The sequence below is a fragment of the Aquarana catesbeiana genome, linkage group LG04, assembly GCF_042186555.1.
Source record: "Aquarana catesbeiana isolate 2022-GZ linkage group LG04, ASM4218655v1, whole genome shotgun sequence".
Classification (NCBI taxonomy): Eukaryota; Metazoa; Chordata; class Amphibia; order Anura; family Ranidae; genus Aquarana; species Aquarana catesbeiana.
In genome coordinates this window covers 328980495-329000361 of record NC_133327.1, presented here as the reverse complement: position 1 = coordinate 329000361, position 19867 = coordinate 328980495, and the positions used below count along the sequence as shown (strand labels likewise).

The following is a 19867-nucleotide window of genomic DNA, read 5'->3' as shown; positions in this document are numbered from 1 at the left end:
AGTCGAGTGGGGACCATCATTCCCTCTCGACTTCCTGCCTCTCGGGACAGCATCGGATTGGCGGTGGTGAGAGGGGAGCTCCTCTCCCGCAGCTGATAAAAATGATCTTGCGGCGAATCCACCGTGGAGATCATGTTTATCTTAAAGTGGGCCGCCCGCCGTTGAAGAAAATACTGGCGTTATGGCAGCTATCTACTGCCATAACAGTACTTAACATTGTAGCGATGTAAATCCACACTGGCGCGGTCCGGAAGTGGTTAAATGCCTCCTGACTCTACATGAGGCTTCAATTTTGAAGCTATTCCAACGCTTCATGTTTTAATAGTGTGAATAGCACCATGTGCTGTCCATTGTATCATTTGCATAGGCGTTTGAGGGGCATTTTTAACACCTCCAAACTCTTGCATTTAATGCCAGTGTGAACTTGGCCTTGAAGAGGAGTTCCACCCAGGGGGCCGGTTAAAAAAAAAAAAAAAAAAAATTAAAAGTCAGCAGCTACAAATACTGCAGCTGCTGTCTTTTAATTGGACACTTACCTGTCCCTGGGTCCAGCGATGCGGGGGATCGAAGCCCCGCTAGTCTCCCCCTCCGTTCAGCGGTGCCGGCATTGCAACTGTGGGCGCCGGGCTGTGACTTTACAGCCTGGCACCCGCGGCGCCGCGCGCAGTGATTGGCCTCTCAGTCACCTGGGACCTGTAATGGGTCCCAGATGATTGACAGGAGGGAGGGAGCAGAGCGGAGCCCTTCCTGTGCCGAGGGGGAAGTGATGTCACCAGCCCAGGCAGTGGAAGGGGCAGACTATGAGGGACCCTCTAGCAACAGGCATTTAGAGGTGAGTAAAAAAAAATATATATCCAAATTTTTTTGTTTTTTAGGATTTTTTATGTATTTTTGTTTTTTGGGTGGAACCCCACTTTAAGGTGCGTGGTTTAGTGTTCCATTGTGCCCAGTTGCTTGTAAAACAAACCTACATGTTTTCTAAGAATGGTGCATTACAAAATGTTATATCTTGGAATAACTAATTTTTTATTTATTTATTTTTTACACACTAGGCTGGTACACATGGGCCTGTTCAATAGAAACAAGCTGACATTAGGCCAGTGTCAACAGGCAAGACTTTATTCGGAGGCTGTGGCTTGTGCCAGCTGGTAGTCATCTTGAGGTAGTGAAGGGCTTTTTAGGTAGGGCTTGGGAAGAAAATCAGCTCTTGCCCAATACTGTGTAGTCCCACCAACACAGGAAAGGACCAGAGTGCCACCCTGCATTGGGCTCAATTTCTGGGCCAGGCCTTCTTAAAGCTCTAGTAAACACAGCTCGGTGACTTGTACCTACATGGTAAGCGTTACAATAAAGCTTACTTGTAGTTACAAGAATAATCTCCTAAACGTGCACCATTTAGGAGATATTCTGTATTTAACCTCTTCCTGCCTGAGCTATAGCCGAAAGACTGCTACAGCGTGGGCCTAAATTTCTGGGAGGGCGTCCATGTATGTCGTCCCATGTATAAGCTGCTTGCGGGGCGTGCGCGGCTTGCTCTGATCAGTGAGTCAATGAGACTCGGTTGGTACCGGCCCCTTTACAAACGTGATCAGCTGATCACTTGATGTAAACCAAGCCGGTAATCTGCTCTGGAGGAAAAAAAATCAGATTTCCGTCTGGAGTAAACGGTACATCGGTCCCGTGCACTCCAAGCCCCCACTGCTGCTAAGCAGTGCCACCTTCCAGTACCCACCAATGCGTATCTGCACTACTAAGCAATGCCCACCAGTGCCTCTTCAGCGCACATCAATGAAGGAGACAAATTACATGTTGGAAAATTTTTTAACAAACTATGAAAACAGTTTTTTCTAAATTTTCGATTTTGTTTTAGCAAAAAATAAAAACCCCAGTGGTGATTAAATGCCACCAAAAGAGCTTTGTGTGAAAAAAAGATACATTTCATATGGGTACAGTGTAGCATGGCTGTGCCATTCAACAAGTGACAGCGATGAAAGCTGAAAATTGGACTGGACAGGAAGGGGGTTTAAGTGCCCAGTAAGCAAGTGGTTAAAGTGTTAGTAAACACTGCTTGGTGATGTGTACCGACAAGGTAAGCTTATAATAAAGTTTACCTGTAGGTTTAAGGAATCTCTCCTAAATGTGCACCATGTAGGAGATGTTCTCTATTTCTACAGCAGGTGAAGTCACAGCGCATGCGCTCTAAGGGGAAGGCATACGGAGTGTGCGTCCCTTCAGCGCTCTGTGATGCGGTCATGACTCAAGCGTGGAGCTGACGTCCTTGCAGCTTGGCAAATTCAAACGTGCCGCTGGAGGGCTTTGTTTTAAAGTAAACCTTTCATAATGTGCTAGCATGAATTAATCAAAGTTCCACACGAAGGTGCTTTTGAAAGGCTGCAGCCCTGTAAAGCATTGGATATGAGCACACGAGGCCCCCCCCCCCCCCCCTTCGATAATGCAGTTTTTGGTGCTCTGTTGACTAATCGCTGAGTCCTGGACATGGGCAGAATTGCTATCCTAAATTTGCCTGTTTTTGCATTGAATTTTTGTCAGCTTAAGTCACAGAGCAGGGTAATGTGTTACAGGATTAGGCGACTGTTGCAGAGTTTAAAGCGGTGTTCCACCCAAAAGTGAAACGTCCGCTCATTTGTCTCCTCCCCCTCTGTTGCCACAATTGGCACCTTTTGGGGGGGGGGGGGGGTCCTACTTCCGGGAGTCCGGCCACGGCCCTGGGAGAGAGGAGCGGGGCCTCGCGCATGCGCAGTAGGGTTCCCGGTGTGAAGCCGTAAGGCTGCAATGGCGGCGGCACCCGACAACAGATAGAAATATCAGCTGCGGTGCCGACATCGCTGGATTCCAGGACAAGTAAGTGTCCTATTAAAAGCCAGCGGCTGCAGTGTGTGTAGCTGCTGGCTTTTCTTCTTGTTGTTTTTTTTTTGTTTGTTTTTTTTGTTTTTTTTTTCGACGGAACACCGCTTTTAAGAGCTGCTTTGCACTGGAACATAAGTGTTAGGTTTTGATTGGATGTCGGTGGGTGTCAGTATGTCCCGTTATCAGCTGCTCCATAGAGGAGACTGGAGGGTCTGATTGCTTTGCCTGAAAAACTGACAGGCGGACCTGATCGGTACATACCGCTAGTGTGAAAGGGGCCCTATGGCAATGCAAGCGCGGATGAAAATTGGTGTTTCCTGAACACGTGGAAAATCGCACAGCGTGTGAATGCCGCTTTATAGTCTGATCTTTAGAATTACTTAATTGCAGAACAACTTCACAGTACAAGCAGCTTGGGAAGACTGTCTAGTTTGAAAGCTTGTGCTGCTTGTACACAATTTAACCACTTCAGCCCTGGAGGGTTTTACCCCCTTAATGACCAGGCCATTATTTTTTTTGGCGATCTGGCCCTGCGTTGCTTTAACTGACGGTTAACTGATGTACCCAAATGTACTGCTGTAACCAAATAAAATTGGTATCTCCCCCCCACATGAATCGCTTTCTTTTGGGGGTATTTGATCCCCCACTGTGGTTTTTATTTTTTTTCGCTATAAGCAAAGCAACAATTTTGGGGGGAATAAAAACATTTTTTACCTTCTGCTATAAGACCTATACGATAAAAAAAACAAATTTTCTTCATCAATTTAGGCCAGTATGTATTCAGCTACATATTTTTGTTTAAAAAAAATCCCAATAAGTGTATATTGATTGTAGATGCTATAACTTTAGCGCGAACCAAATGGGATATTTTTATGGGATTTTTTTTTTTTTTTTAACTAGTAATGGAGGCAATCAGCGTTTTTGCTTTTTTTGGGCCTGAAACGTTGCGGCGTACAAATTGGACACCTAACTGATGCTTTTTTGGGGACCAGTGTTAATTTAGTCGACTAAAACAATTGAGGTGACTAAAATGAGACGAAAACTAAAATGCCATTTTAGTCAAAAGACTGACTAAAACTAAATTGCAATTACTGAAATGTACTGGAGATTTTAGTCAACTAAATACGACTAAGACAATTGCAGAAGGCTAAAATGGGACTAAAACTAAAATGCCATTTTAGTCCTAAGACTAAAATTAACACTGCCAGTGACACTAATACAGTGATAAGAAAAAAGCACTGTTACTCTACTGACACTGGCAGGGAAGAGGTTAACATCAGGGGTGATCAAAGGGTTAAGTGTGTTCCCAGGGGGTTCTTGCTAACTGAGGGTTGCTCTGACTGGAGGAAGACAGATTGATGTTCCTGCTTAGCCTTGTTTACATGGGCAGATCACCGTTCTGCCTCTCCCGGGAACGTACGCGGGTGGACATCGCTGTTTTAACGTTTAGTATGTTTTTAAATGGTAAAACTTTAACCACCTACGGACGGGGACCGCCTGCCGTCGTTATACGTCGGCTTTTTGAAGAGGGATATTGTTGTTTTAGCATCAGCTAGCCCGGTATCCTCTTCTTCAGCGGGCGGTCCGCTTTCAGACAAAAGTGGTCTCTGCAGTGTAATCGCCACGTGATCACTTTTATCGGCAGTGGGAAAAGACCCCTCCGCTGCTTACCGGAGGTGATTGCATCTGTGGTATGAAGCTTAGTGAGGGCAAGATTGCCCCCACCCGTCTCCATACCATAGCTCTTAGAGCCCTTTCACACTGAAAGTGCCTGGGCATCGGTGGCAAACCCGCTATTTCGGCCGCTAGCGGGGCAGTTTCAACCCCCGCTGGCGGCCGGGAAAAGGTTAAAAACGCAGCGGCGGTTTGCCGGCTGTACGGCGGGGCTGCCCATTGATTTCAATGGGCAGGGGCGCTATCCTATAGCGCTGCAAAGAAGCTGCTTGCAGGACTTTTTGTGACACCCTGCCAGCGCCTGAGTGCTTTCACACTGGGTTTGCAGCTGAGGCTTTTTTCAGGCGCTTTAGTGCTAAAGTGCCTGATAAATACCTCCCAGTGTGAAGGGGGGGTTAAAGAGACTTTTAAAAAAAAAATATTTTTTTTTAATTGCATTTTAGTGTAAATATGAGATCTGAGGTCTTTTTGACCCCAGATCTTATTTAGGAGGTCCTGTCATGCTTTTTTTTTTTTTTTTTAGTGTAAAAATAAAAGTTAAATATTTAAACCTGCCCCGCGCTCACGTGCAGAAGCGAACGCATATGTGAGTAGCGGCCGCATATGAAAGCGGTGTTCAAACCACACATGTGAGGTATCGCTGCGATCGGTGGAGCGATAATGCTAGACCTCCTCTGTAACTCAAAGCATGCGACCTGTAGAATTTTTTTTTTTTTTAAACGTTGCATATGGAGATTTTTGAGGGTAAAAGTTTGTCGCCATTCCACGAGCGGGCGCAACTTTGAAGCGTCACATGTTGGATATCAATTTACTCGGTGTAACTTCTTTCACAATGTTAAAAAAAAAAAAAAAAAAGGGGTTAACTTTACTGTGTTTTTTATTTTTTTTTTAATTAAAAAAAAAAGTGTGCTTGTAAGACCGCTGCGCAAATACGTTGTGACAAAGTATTCCAACAACTGCTATTTTATTCCTTAGGGTGTCAGAACAAAAATGTTTGGGGATTCTAAGTAATTGTCTAGCAAAAAAAATAATTTAACTACTTCAGTCCGACGATTTAGCAGCTCAATGACCAGGCTATTTTTGCGATTCTGCGAAGCTGTGCCCAAACAAAATTGACGTCCTTCCACCCCCACACATACACACATCTTTCTTTTGGTGGTATTTGATCATCTCTGCGGGTTTTATTTTTTGTGCAAAAAAATTGCGACCGTTTTGGAAAAACACTATTGTACCTTTTTGCTATAATATCACCGGCCACGAGGATCGGCACACACGCAATGCGGTGCACGCCTGCTATCCCGCTTTAAGGAGCAGACGTACAGGTACGAGGGTTCGCGGGATTGTGATGACCTGCCGCATTATGATGGCAGCTGGTTGGCAAGTGGTTAACTTGTAAACAACAAGTCTGAAAAATAGGCCTGGCCTTAAAGTGGTTAAAGCCCAATTCACACACATCTTTAGGTCGTTATCACAAACTTAGCAACACATGTGCTTAGGTGGGAATTAATACGTTTGCATGCTGTTGGCAATCCAAATTTTTATTTTTGCTTTGAGCATAAAGAAAAGTGGTTAGCTGGAAAACCGATGCATAGTTTCATAAAGCCTACTTCTGCATTAATTGCTGGGTTTTTTTTTTTTAGCTGACCATACATGTTAGACTGTACAATCTCCTTTAGATTTCTCAACAACCATGGCATGCAAAGGACTCCCTAAACAATCTGTTTTATCTCATTAGGTATGTTCTTGCTTTACATGTGTGGATTTTTAACCTGTGAAAGCGTTCACAATTTTTTTCGCTGCATTTTCTTAACTCTCTCTCACTTAGGTGAATATTTTGCTACTCCATGGCCTGAAATGTTTTATTTTTCCCACAGGTTTAGTTGCGCATAGTGATCTAGATGAAAGAGCAATTGAAGCTTTAAAGGAATTCAATGAAGAAGGTGCATTAGCTGTACTTCAGCAATTTAAGGACAGTGATCTCTCGCATGTACAGGTAAGTGTGCTAGCATGAGAAACATGACTTGTTTTGGGATATCCTCACCAGTGGGAAAGCGTGTCAGTTTTGTTGATTTGCAGTGATTACACATTGTCAGTTTGCTGCTGGTGATAACTTCTTAATGTAAAAAGGTAGGGGGGCTTCAAACCTGTTGTGCCCCATGTGTTCTTTGTAAATGTAGTTATAAGGCCTCTTTCACACTGACGATGGATCGTTCAGGTCTGCCTGTCAGTTTTTTAGGCGGACCTGAACAGACCCTCCATAGATCTCTATGGAGCGTCGGATGTCAGCGGTGACATGTCCGCTGACATCCGACCCGCTCCGAAAAAGTGTAACGGAGGAAAAACCTACTTTTCCATCCGTCATCGGATCGGGTGACGACGGACTCTACGGTCCGTCATCATCCGATCCCCCATAGGGGAGAGCGGCACTCTGACAGGTCCGTCGCTGCACAGTGTGCAGAGACAGACCTGTCATCTTCCTGCTCAGCAGGGATCGGCGTAGCGATGCCTGCTGAGCAAGCGGATGTTCACGGGGCGGATTGTCATGGATCCGTCCCGTGTGAAAGAGCCCTAAGTGTGCACATGGACTTTGTACGGGTTTCAGTTTACTACCGCTGTAAAGTGTGTTTTTTCACCAAAAAAAAAAAAGTTTGTGTTTGAAAAATTAGTTCCTAATTTTTCTCGGTTTTAGTGGATGAAAAGTTTTGAATTTCAGTGAGGCTTTTTGTGATGGGGTTGTTTTTCTTGTCTTTTGCTTTAGAATAAAAGTGCCTTTTTATGTGGAGTTATGAAAACTTATAGGCAGAGAGAGAAACAAGGGACCAAAGTTGCTGATTCTAGCAAAGGACCAGATGAGTCCAAGATTAAGGTATGTGATATTTTGTTTCTGTAATTTTTGTATTATTGCACTTGCTTGCGTCTTCTTAAGTTGGCTTAATTTACCTGTTTACTAAACAGTTGCGTCACAGAAAATACTTTTTTCTGTATTCAATTTTAAATAAACTGCATGTAAAATTATCCTTTATCCACTTGCCCCCTGGGCACTTAAAACCCCCTTCCTAACCAGACCAATTTTCAGCTTTTGGTGCTCACATTTTGAATAACAATTACTCAGTCGTGCAACACTGTAGCCATATGACACTTTTTTTTCACACAAATAGAGCTTTCTTTTGGTGGTATTTGATCACCTCTGCGTTTTTTTTATTTTGGGGGGTACCCATACATTTTTGTCAATTTATACTGCTACATATCTTTGGTAAAAAATAACCCAAATCAGTGTAAATTATTTGGTCTTTGTGAAAGTTAGTCTACAAGCTACAGTGGTGATCGAAAGTTTGGGCACTCCAGGTAAAAATGTGTATTAATGTGCATAACGAAGCCAAGGAAAGATTGAAAAATCTCCAAATGGCATCAAATTACAGATTAGACATTCTTATAATATGTCAAAGTTAATTTTATTTCCATCATTTACACTTTCAAAATTACAGAAAACAAAAAATGGTGTCTGCAAAATTTTTGGCACCCTGCAGAATTTATAGCATGCACTGCCCCCTTTGCAAAGCTGGGACCTGCCAGTGTCATGGATTGTTTTCAATCATCGTCTGGGAAGACCAGGTGATGTCAATCTTAAAGGTTTTAAATGGCTATACTCATCTGACCTTGCTCCAACAATCTGCACCATGGGTTCTTCTAAGCCAGGGGTCTCAAACTGGCGGCTCTCCAGCTGTTGCAGAACTACAATTCCCATGAGGCATTGCAAGGCTGACAGTTACAATCAGGATTCCCATGGGCAGAGGCATGATGGGACTTGTAGTTCCGCAACAGCTGGTGGGCCGCCAGTTTGAGACCCCTGTTCTAAGCAGTTGTCTAGAAAACTGAAACTGAAAATAGTTGACGCTCACAAAGCTGGAGAAGGCTATAAGAAAGCAAAGCATTTTCAGATGTCAATATCCTCTGTTCGGAATGTAATTAAGAAATGGCAGTCATCAGGAACAGTGGAAGTTAAAGCAAGATCTGGAAGACCAAGAAAAATATCAGACAGAACAGCTCGCAGGATTGTGAGAAAAGCAATTCAAAACCCACGTTTGACTGCACGATCCCTCCAGAAAGATCTGGCAGACACTGGAGTTGTGGTACACTATTCCACTATAAAGAATATAGTGGAGTCTGAGACTCGCCTGATCACAGATCAGAGTAAGGGGTCGGTCCTGACCCCTTACCACATGATCAGCTGTCAGCCAATGACAGCTGATCATGTGATGTAAACAGAGCCGGTAATCGGCTATTTTTTTTTTCCTCGCGTTGACAGTGTGAGGAGGAAAAAAAAAGCCGATCACTGGCGGCTGTGAGAGGGGACATCAGTCCCGATCACGGTGATCATCTGTGCCCCCTGCCAGTGACACAGCAATAGGCAGCAGTGCTGCCCCATCAGGGGACCTCAGTGTCCCCATCAGTGCTGCCCCATCAGGGGACATCAGTGCTGCCCCATCAGGGGACCTCAGTGTCCCCATCAGTGCTGCCCCATCAGGGGACCTCAGTGTCCCCATCAGTGCTGCCCCATCAGGGGACCTCAGTGTCCCCATCAGTGCTGCCCCATCAGGGGACCTCAGTGTCCCCATCAGTGCTGCCCCATCAGGGGACCTCAGTGTCCCCATCAGTGCTGCCCCATCAGGGGACCTCAGTGTCCCCATCAGTGCTGCCCCATCAGGGGACCTCAGTGTCCCCATCAGTGCTGCCCCATCAGGGGACCTCAGTGTCCCCATCAGTGCTGCCCCATCAGGGGACCTCAGTGTCCCCATCAGTGCTGCCCCATCAGGGGACCTCAGTGTCCCCATCAGTGCTGCCCCATCAGGGGACCTCAGTGTCCCCATCAGTGCTGCCCCATCAGGGGACCTCAGTGTCGCCCCATCAGTGCTGCCCCATCAGGGGACCTCAGTGCTGCCCCATCAGTGCTGCCCCATCAGGGGACCTCAGTGCTGCCCCATCAGTGCTGCCCCATCAGGGGACCTCAGTGCTGCCCCATCAGTGCTGCCCCATCAGGGGACCTCAGTGCTGCCCCATCAGTGCTGCCCCATCAGGGGACCTCAGTGCTGCCCCATCAGTGCTGCCCCATCAGGGGACCTCAGTGCTGCCCCATCAGTGCTGCCCCATCAGGGGACCTCAGTGCTGCCCCATCAGTGCTGCCCCATCAGGGGACCTCAGTGCTGCCCCATCAGTGCTGCCCCATCAGTGCTGCCCCATCAGGGGACCTCAGTGCTGCCCCATCAGTGCTGCCCCATCAGGGGACCTCAGTGCTGCCCCATCATCGCATATCAATGAAGGAGAAAAATTACCTGTTTGCAAAATTTTATAACAAACTATGAAACATGATTTTTTTTTTTTTTCAAAATTTTCCATCTTTTTTGTTTAGCAAAAAATCCCAGCTGTGATTAAATACCACCAAAAGAAAGCTCTATTTGTGGGAAAACAAAAAAATATCATTTGGGTACAGTGTTGTATGGCCACACAATTGTTGTTCAAAGAGTGATAGCACTGAAAATTGGTCTGGGCAGGAGGGGGGGTTTAAACATTGATGCAATTCTAATCTTTTTGGCTCTTTTTTGAGGCGTCATTGGATTTTATTGACAGCAGCAGGAGCCAATGGCTGCGCTGCTTTCAATCTAGCCAATCAACAGCCGAGAGACGGTGTGTCCCCATGGGACAAGTTTGAGGGTTCACGTAATTAAAATGGGGGGAGGGGGAGCTCGGGGGACGGTCACTGCCAGGTGTTTCACCTTAAACTTGCCTTTACAGCCCCTTTAAGGACTTTGATGTTTCTGATCTACATGGTGGTTTGTGTAGGTGACTCGGTATCAAAGCTAGAGGGCTGTTGTAATAGCCAGACAACTAGTATTTTTCAGGTCAGCAGTGACAACACCCATATTTCTTTATAAAACTGACGCTGGGGGCAGTAGGGAAAACTGTAAGTGTAAATGTACGCACCTAGGCCTGCACAGCTATACCTGTAGCTGCATAAAAACCTTTGTCAAAGTTGAATGTCCTTTTATCCTGTTTTGACACCATCTGCAAGTGTTGGAGCTTTCCCTGCTCCTAATTCTCTGCCTCACCCATTCCCATTGACCTATTATGACTTTCAGCCTGACTGGTCAATACATTTTATCCTGGTGTGGTGTTATTGCAGAATAAATCACTACAGAATTAAGAGTAATTTGTTATTTTTAAATATAGGCTTATCCTTAAATAGAATTATAGTGTGTGTGTGTGTGTGTATATATAGGTTTTTAAACTGAAACTGGTTTATTTAATGCAAGATTTGGAATGGAAAATGTTGTTCAGTGTTAAAGTTTTGGCCTATGACTATTTGGGAAAACACTACAAATGAAGCATGCATGATTGTTCTCCAACTATCTGTGCTAAACAGGACCATATAGGTAAACATGTTGCTAATTAGGGGCTTACTTTTTCTCTACTGTAATAAGCAGGGAGCCTATTTTAAAAATTCAGGGTTTTTTTTTGCCCCTAGAGATGGCACATAAAATGGCATACTTTGTTTTTTGCTACCTTTTTGTTCTATTATATTCAAAGTCCATAGAATTGTCAGACTTTGGTCTGCTGTCTCTTTTGGCCCATTACAGTTTCATGTACCAGTACAGAGATGTTGGTGGATGCAGGACTTAAGCTTTGATTTCAGAGCTCAACCTTTTATATTTTGAACAGACATTGAAGCTTTTTAAGTGGCTCTAGATTAAAAGGTTAAAATGGCAGCTTGCGTTCTCACATTGTGAAACATTTGTTCAGAATACCTTGTGTTTTTTTTTTTTTTTTCCAGGCCCTTCTAGAAAGAACAGGATACACTCTAGATGTGACAACTGGTCAAAGAAAATATGGCGGCCCACCGCCAAACATGATCCACTCAGGACAGCAGCCTACTGTTGGCACGGAGGTAAAAGTGTGTTCTACTGTAATGCCCCATTCACACAGGGTGATTAGCTGCGTGCCCTATGCAGGGCCATCTTTTACTGTACCGCAGCACTACACGCAGAACACAACTAATTACCCATTGTGAACAGGGCCCAACATGCAATTATACCAGTTTTTTTTGTGTATCCAATATCCATTCTTTTTAAATCAGATATTTGTAGGAAAGATTCCAAGAGACCTTTTTGAAGATGAGCTTGTACCCTTATTTGAAAAAGCTGGATCAATTTGGGACCTTCGTTTAATGATGGATCCTTTAACTGGATTAAATAGGGGCTATGCCTTTGTTACGTTCTGTACTAAAGAAGCAGCGCAAGAGGCTGTCAAGTTGGTAAGTGTGGATATATTTGATGTTTTAGAGGAAATTCTTTTGCAATATTTATGTAAACATGCTTGTATATTTTGTTCCCCAAAATGTGTGTGTGTGTATATATATGTGTATATGTATATATATATATATATATATATATATGTATATGTGTGTGTGTATATATATGTATGTATATATATATATATGTGTATATGTATATGTGTGTATATGTATGTATGTATATATATATATATATATATATATATATATATATATATATATATATATATATATATATATATATATATATATATATATGTGTGTATGTATATATATATATAATTTTCTTTTTTTTAATTTTTTTTTTTTTTTTTTATCTAGTATAATAACCATGAGATTCGCCCTGGAAAACACATTGGTGTATGTATCTCCGTTGCCAATAATAGACTTTTTGTTGGGTCTATTCCAAAAAGTAAAACAAAGGAACAAATTGTGGAAGAATTTAGCAAAGTCACAGGTAGGATTTTATTTTTTACCTTGAGATTTAACCAGCTACAGTGTACATGCAACTAGATGCTAAACTTGTTTTTTTGGGCAGGGGAAGAACACCTAGTCGCTTAACTGATATCTCTTCCAAGACTCTGATGCTCCAGTGCCATCTAAGTTGGGCAGGGTGTTTTTCCACTGATCATGCAGTGCTGAAGTTTAATCCGTTACATGCTCAGCCAATTAGCTGGCTGCATTTAGAGTGGGGAACTGCGTTAAAAAGATGTAAGGTTGAGGGTCATAGGAAATACAGGGGTGATGCCATTGATTTCCTCCTAAAAAAAAAAAAAATGCTAGTTAGCCTGGTTATGTTGCCAACTTGCTTTGGTACTTTGGATGACCCTGGTTAAAGCATGCAGATTGTAGAAAAACAAGTTCTGATGTATGTAGTACTACTAGGCATGTCATTTAGTATTGAAGCAAGAGGGGTCAGCAAGGAACACTTTATAGGCCGCCTAGAGACGGATGATATGTATTCACAAATTTCTACATCTTGGGTACAGAATCCTCTTATGGACTCTTTCACACTGACGATCTGTTCAGGTCCGCCTGTCAGTTTTTTAGGCGGACCTGAACGGACCCTCCATAGACCTCCTATGGAGCGTCGGATGTCAGCGGTGACATGTCCGCTGACATCTGACCCGCTCCGATCCGAAAAAGTGGTAACGGAGGAAAAACCTACTTTTACATCCGTTATCGGATCGGGTGACGACGGACTCTGCGTTCTGTCATCATCCGATTCCCCCATAGAGGAGAGCGGCGCTCTGACAGGTCTGCGACGGACCTGTCATCTGCCTGCTCAGCGGGGATCGGCGGAGCGATCCCCTGCTGAGCAGAGCGGGCTCCATACACGTCCGTGTGAAGGAGCCCTATCTCTTACTGTTTCATTTGAATAAACATCTTGTTTAAATGGTTTTGTTCTCGCCTCATTGGCAGATTTCTCTAAGCACCTTGTTGATTAAATGCAAGCTACCTAATAGTGTGGGGTTTTTTTTTTTTTTTTTGAGAGATTTTCATGCTAGCTGGGGGTTTTCTACTTTGATTAACACAGAACGTCCCCTCCAGCCATGGCGAATGAAAGCTGTAAGTGCTTTTGTATTCTTTGGGTGTTAAACATTCAGGCTGTACTATCATACTCAATTTAGCGGCTAGCCTACTGAAAGAGCTTTGACAGAGCTTCCAGATCACAGGCACTGGGTGCTCTTTTGCAGCCATTGCCTGTGTAATCGTCCTATAAATTGCGATAACCACATGATTTTCATTTAAAATCAGCAGTGACTAGATCCTATCTTTGTGAGCCTTTTTGTTGTAAAGCTGTTAGATCGAGAAATATTTTAGCTTGTTTCTGTGGAATACAGCATTTTACATATTGCCTCCAGGCTAATTAAGGCAAACCTGCTACATCTTCTAAATGGTGGTATGCAACGCAAGTGCCTCAGCTCAGCACTTTGTAATCTTCTGCATGTGTTTCATTGACGCATAGTTATGAGGGTTATGTCAGATATTTTTCCTTTACAGCTGGAAGCAGCTATTTGCATAGCAAGGCTTCCAGGAGCATGAGAACATTATAGGCAAGCAATTATGTGTGCCATTTTGAAGATGTGGCAGATGGATTTATACTGTCCCATGTATATTGTAGCTGGCTTTATTTTCATATTTTGTACCCGTTCAAACTCCAGGGCAAGATGGGCTATGCAGTTTGTGTGGTGTGTTTTTTTTTGTTTTTGTTTTTTTTAAGATCTACCATGAAACAGCTTAAGTGATGCCTGTATATCAAAGAACCTAAGGCTGTTAAACATTGTAATCATATTTTAGTTCACAGTTTGACACTGCTCTTTTTATGTTTCTATCCCCACAGAGGGTCTCACCGATGTTATATTATATCATCAACCAGATGATAAGAAAAAGAATAGAGGTTTCTGTTTTCTTGAATATGAGGATCATAAAACAGCAGCCCAGGCTAGGCGTCGACTAATGAGTGGCAAAGTGAAAGTATGGGGTAATGTTGTAACTGTGGAATGGGCAGACCCTATTGAAGATCCTGATCCAGAGGTGATGGCAAAGGTAACGTGCAATAATCGTATGACTCCTTATAGGCAAGTACTACTTGCTGCTCAACCTTTCATATGTACTTGTTATATTCTGAGTCACTGCTTTTGTGTCCTTGGAACAAGTGATAGAAAATCTGTCCAGTGGTAATTAGAATAGGGAAGTGTTAGAACAGCTGTCCCCCTTTACTTGAACCTCTCCCTTCTGGGGTATTGGTTGAAACAAGGGCAGGAAAGCAAGGGGGCAATCTCTCCAAAAATACAAGTTACTAAAACCTAAAAGGTTTTAGCCATTCCCCAGTCTATTCACCTAAATGTATTATGCATGCAGATTTGTATATTGTATTGACAATGAATCCAGGCTCTGGGCACAAGATGAACCTTGACTGTCAGAATCATGTGTTTACATTTAGAGTGCTTTCACACTTGGGTTGGGGGGCGTTAGCGGTAAAGTGGCGCTTTACCGCTGTTATAGCGACACTTTTTGGCTGCTAGCAAGGTGCTTTTAACCCCCGCTAGCGGCCAAATAAAGGGTCAAAGCGCCACTGCTGAAGCGCTTTGCACTGGCAGGGGAGGTGGAGGAACAGTGTATACACCGCACCTGCACTGCCCAAAAGATACTGTTTACAGGACTTTTCTAACAGGACTCAGGCTCTTACTCTGGGGCTGCAGGGGAGGCATTTTATAGGCACTATTTTTAGCACTTAAAAAATGCCTTTGTGTGAAAGGGGTTTAAGGGGCTAGGTTTTTTGAAAGCTAGTTCTGATGGGTGCTTAATGAAGCTTTTGGCTGATTGACCCCTGCAAAGTGTTCAGTTTAAAAGTGTTATGGACTTAAATTTCTCCATATACATCTGTGCTCGGTGGGTCAGTATTTGGCCTGTGACTGGCTATAGATTTCTATTGCTTCTTATTCCAAATGTATGTGTAATGCTGTCCCCAAAACAGTCACTGGAGTCTGAACAAACCCTATAGATTTGTTTTTCCTATATAGCGTCAGATCTGGTCTATATGTAGAAATATCTGCAATACACTGATTACTATCTGTATCGGGTTATGAAGAGATTCATTTCTTCATTCTGCTTGTCTACTTTGATAAAATGACCGTTTACTGAAATGTTCAGCTGGCTGCTATCAAAAGTAGCCACCTTTTTAGATATTGAACCAGTAGGTCACAATATGCTTTAGACTAAGCATCTAGCCATGTGTTTTTATAATTGGCTGTGTTGCCACTTAACTGAGCTGCTGTTCAAGATAAAAGTAGACCGGACTGGTGACCGTGAAAGATACAGAAGTTGAGTGGGTACAATAGATACACAGGCGTTGGTGGGCACAGTTGTGGATGCTAGCGAGACAGATGCAGAGCTGAATGGGTATGTAGCAAAGTGGAACAAAGTATGTTGTATGTTAGGCTGCTTGGCCTGTTCTTTGCCCTAAACATCCCTTATGGTGAACACATTTCATACTTCCTAGTAAGGATATGTATTTAAAAAACCTGACTGTAGTATTCAGCTGATTCCAATGAAAATGTAAATTTACGGTCCATGGATAATCATTATTAGATTTGTACTTGCGAAGCAGGAGTTTGATTACTATGGATCTTTCTATTTCAGGTAAAAGTTTTGTTTGTTCGTAACCTTGCCAACACAGTTACAGAAGAAATCTTGGAAAAAGCTTTTGGACAGTTTGGTAAACTGGAAAGAGTCAAGAAACTGAAAGATTATGCTTTTATTCATTTTGATGACCGAGTTGGTGCAGTAAAGGTGAGTTCTTCGGCATTTGCGTGTTATCTGACAACAACTAGATGGATAAAAACAAACTCGCTTGGGTCTGAATTCTCCTGCACTAAGTAAAATATATATTATATAAATTTTTATCTCTGTATACACTTCCGTTATTATAGTGTATGTTAACCTACGTATCTTTTTCTGTGTATATTGTCTTGTGTATTGTATAGATCAAAGTCTCTATTTTTTGTGTACATCTTCCATCTAAAGTACCTGGTTGATCTTGCCATTCCCCTTTTTTCATTCTTTAGCTGGCCATTCAGAGGTACAGGGCACTGCAGACACACAGCATGCCCGTGGTGGGTGGCTCCTTTTTTTTTTTTTTTTTTTTTTTTTTGTATTTAGCTAGTGTCCTAGGAGGATGGATGCCTTTTTTTTTTTTTCTGCTGAGTAAAGTCTAACCGATCTTTACTAGCCATTTTTATTCTTCCATTTGCTTGAATCAAGATTCCTCACTACATCATGGCCTTTCCTCAGCCTCTCCTTGAAGTATCATACCCAGACCCTGCCGGACTGGATGTGCAGAGCTTGATGACTTTTGGGCACGTGGGTCCACTTGTTGCCCTTTCCAGAAGTGTACTACTTTTGCCTTTCCCCGCAGAATGCCCTCAACAGATGGCTCTTGGGTCTTATTGATCTGATATGCATAAAACCTTGAGGCTTGGCCTTAAGCTTCCACAAGTGCTAGCACCAATTATAAGGCTGTTTTAGGCTCCCCTGACACCTGATATATCCCCTGACACATATGATGTTCACAGATGTCCTTTAGGGAGACAGGTAGGACCCTAAAAGTTCAGTAGGCCTCCCCAAAACTGATACAAGCCTGCCATTTGGGATGGGTAAAGTGTGTGTATGTGTATATTATTTTTTTTTTTTTTTTTTTTGCATCCTCCCCAAAGTGTTACTAAACCCACAACAGTAAAATCTGTCTCTATATGCAGCATAGCATGCTTGTTATACTCACTGTGGAAAGGGGTCAATCATCTGCATTGTTTAAAAAGGCTGTTTTATCCTGTGTGCACAGATCCTTCCCCTCCTGCACTGTCTATCTGGGGAAGGCCAGCTAATACAGGCAGGTTAGCAGACTTGCACATGCTCAGTTGCGTCTCTTATGCTGGAGATAGCCGGGTCACATGATATTGACATCACACATGTTGGGCGTGTAGTAGAAATCTCCTACCTGAGCACTGGAGAAACTGTGCAGTTTATCATGTAACTGTGTTATACAGATCAACTAACAGATCAACTATTTTCATATTCCTGGGTTTAGTAACACTTTAAGTCAAAGATAAATCATCTTTAGCTTTTAGGGGTATACCCCTACTTGAGTCCTTCAGTGCGGTCCCATTTGCCTATTTCTACTCCAGACTACAACGCAACAGCCTCTCATCTTGGGATAGGTCCTTGATTCGTTTGTTTTGAAGTGACCCTTGTTTGCAGATGTCACTGGCTTGCTGGCTCAAATTCAGTTCTGCTACCCGAAACCCTTTCTTCCTCCCATGAAAAATCCTGAAGCTGGATGCCAGCCTATAAAGTTGGGGGGGGGGGGGATCCTGGGTACCCTGTTGGTGCAGGGAACTTAGACTTTCAAGGACTTTTATCTGTCAACATTCTGGATCTTGGGGCGATCTTGTCCTTGCACCACTGGACATCCTGACTGGAGGGTCAGGACACTGATGTACAATTTACCATCGGAGCAATCGGAAGCCTCCCTATGACAAGGGTTAGAGTGGATCCTGTCTTGGGCAGAACTTCATGTTCCAACCTTGTGTGTTAACATACCAAGTGTAGACAGTTGGCAGGCTGACTGATTTGGTAGTGCCTGGACCTGGGGGAATAGTCTCGGCACTTGGAAGATTTTCCAGGACCTACGTCACAGGTTGGGAGCACATAATGTTCACGGTACAGGTATCCTCAAATGCGGGCAGTGGATGTCCTGATGACTCTGTAGTGTATTCTGTTCCACTCTTGAAACTCCTTCCTTGGGAATTGTAGGGCATTCTGATGATTTTCATAACTCCAGACTGATGTAGTACATGATTTGACTCTGGGTCCAGATTTTCTGTCCCTCCTGCAACTTTCACCCTAAAAAGTTCTTTGGGATAAATGTGTCCTCCCTGTAAGTCGGTGAGACCTTAAATTCTCTTGGCAATCTAAAAACCTCTCGACTGATTAAAAGTATTCCTCTTTTTCACTGCCACTCGCAGTGTTGCCATCAGTTCTGCAAGACGAGCGTCTAACCTGTTTGGGAGGGGAGGGAGAGAGAGAAACACACACATCTTTCTGGTCTTAAACTGGGACACAGTAGTGTTTGGGACCCGGAACTTCCATTCTAAGGTCGTTTTTTGGCCTGTCACCCCAGCCAGGGCATCATTCTTCCATTCCTTTGCTTGGCTCCAGTCCACCAGAATCATTGTAGTGCAACTGGTGTGAGTTTACTTTGCAATTGTTTTATTTCAGGTTATTGCTGATGGTCCCCATAAAGGGGAACCAGCTCCTCCTGCCACCATTTTTGTTTTGTTTTATTTTGTATTTTTTGGTGGCTCAGACAGCTCATACAAGCTTATGATGCTATGGATGAGGTTCCACCGTTTTTCTGTTAAGGTGCTCACTGCTAAGGCATTAGTGTTTCTTGGGCTATCCAGCATCAGGCTATTCTTTTCCAAGTTCTACCAGGTGGATGTTCAGGCCTCTTTTAATGGCATTGGAATTAGATTTTTGTACTTGGTAAAATCTTTTTTTTTTTTTTTTTTTTTTAGTCTATTGAGGGACACGGGTCCCCCTATGTTTTTGGTTTTTCTATTGGTATTGCTTTGTCACAAAAGCATGCTGGCCCACAATTTTTATAATTTTTTTTGTCCAATCTTCCTATAGGTTGGCAATTAAATACAACAAACTCTCAAGTCTTGTGTTCCTCAATGGTCTTCATCAAATTTATTTTTATTAAATTTTTTTTTTCTTTTGCACTTGCCGTAAAATCACACCCAATTTTTTGCTGCGTCGCAAGGCGCCTCACTTTTTCTCAGCTGCAGGGGCCCAACTCATGCACGCAGGCCCACTACTTTCATGGAAATGCCCCTGAGCTCATCATTGCGCATCCAATTCAGATGCTTGTATATGACATCACATACAAGCACGTGGGCTGGATGCGAGAGGTGAATCAGCAGGACGAGTGTGCGCATATCACACATATAATGGATGAGAAGAGAGTACAGCGGTGGGGAAAATGAGCTGGAGGTACAGCGGTGGGGAAAATGAGCTGGAGGTACAGCGGTGGGGCAGATGTGCAGGGAGGTACAGTGGTGGAAGAGCTAAGGGGCTTCAGCTGTGGGACAGATGAGCAGGAGGGGTACAGTGTTGGGGCATATGAGAAGGTGGGATATTAGAGAGCGCCGGGGGGGGGGGGGGGGGGGGTACGGAGGTGGGGCGGAGGAGAAAGGAGGGGTACAGTGGTGGGGCAGATGTGCAAGGAGGGTACAGTGGTGGGGCAGATGTGCAGGGGGGGGCAGTGATCTGAGGCGTGGAGGTGCATGAATTTGGGCTGATCTGAGGCGTGAGTGCAGGTTGTCAATTTCTCACTTATAAAGTAGTTTACAGCATTTACTTTATAAAACATCCTTTTTGTAATTGAGAGAGTGAAGTTGACATTTTTTTTTGTTA

General features: G+C 43.5%; 1 protein-coding gene across 1 annotated transcript in view; it reads left to right on the top strand.

Moving 5' to 3' along the window:
* Positions 1 to 19867, top strand: part of SYNCRIP (synaptotagmin binding cytoplasmic RNA interacting protein) — a 37132-nt gene that overhangs the window by 14138 nt on the left and 3127 nt on the right. The window contains 7 exon segments of the mRNA XM_073626896.1: positions 6417 to 6535; positions 7301 to 7408; positions 11369 to 11482; positions 11672 to 11848; positions 12209 to 12344; positions 14232 to 14437; positions 16034 to 16183. Coding sequence (XP_073482997.1) covers positions 6417 to 6535; positions 7301 to 7408; positions 11369 to 11482; positions 11672 to 11848; positions 12209 to 12344; positions 14232 to 14437; positions 16034 to 16183 — 1010 coding nt within the window.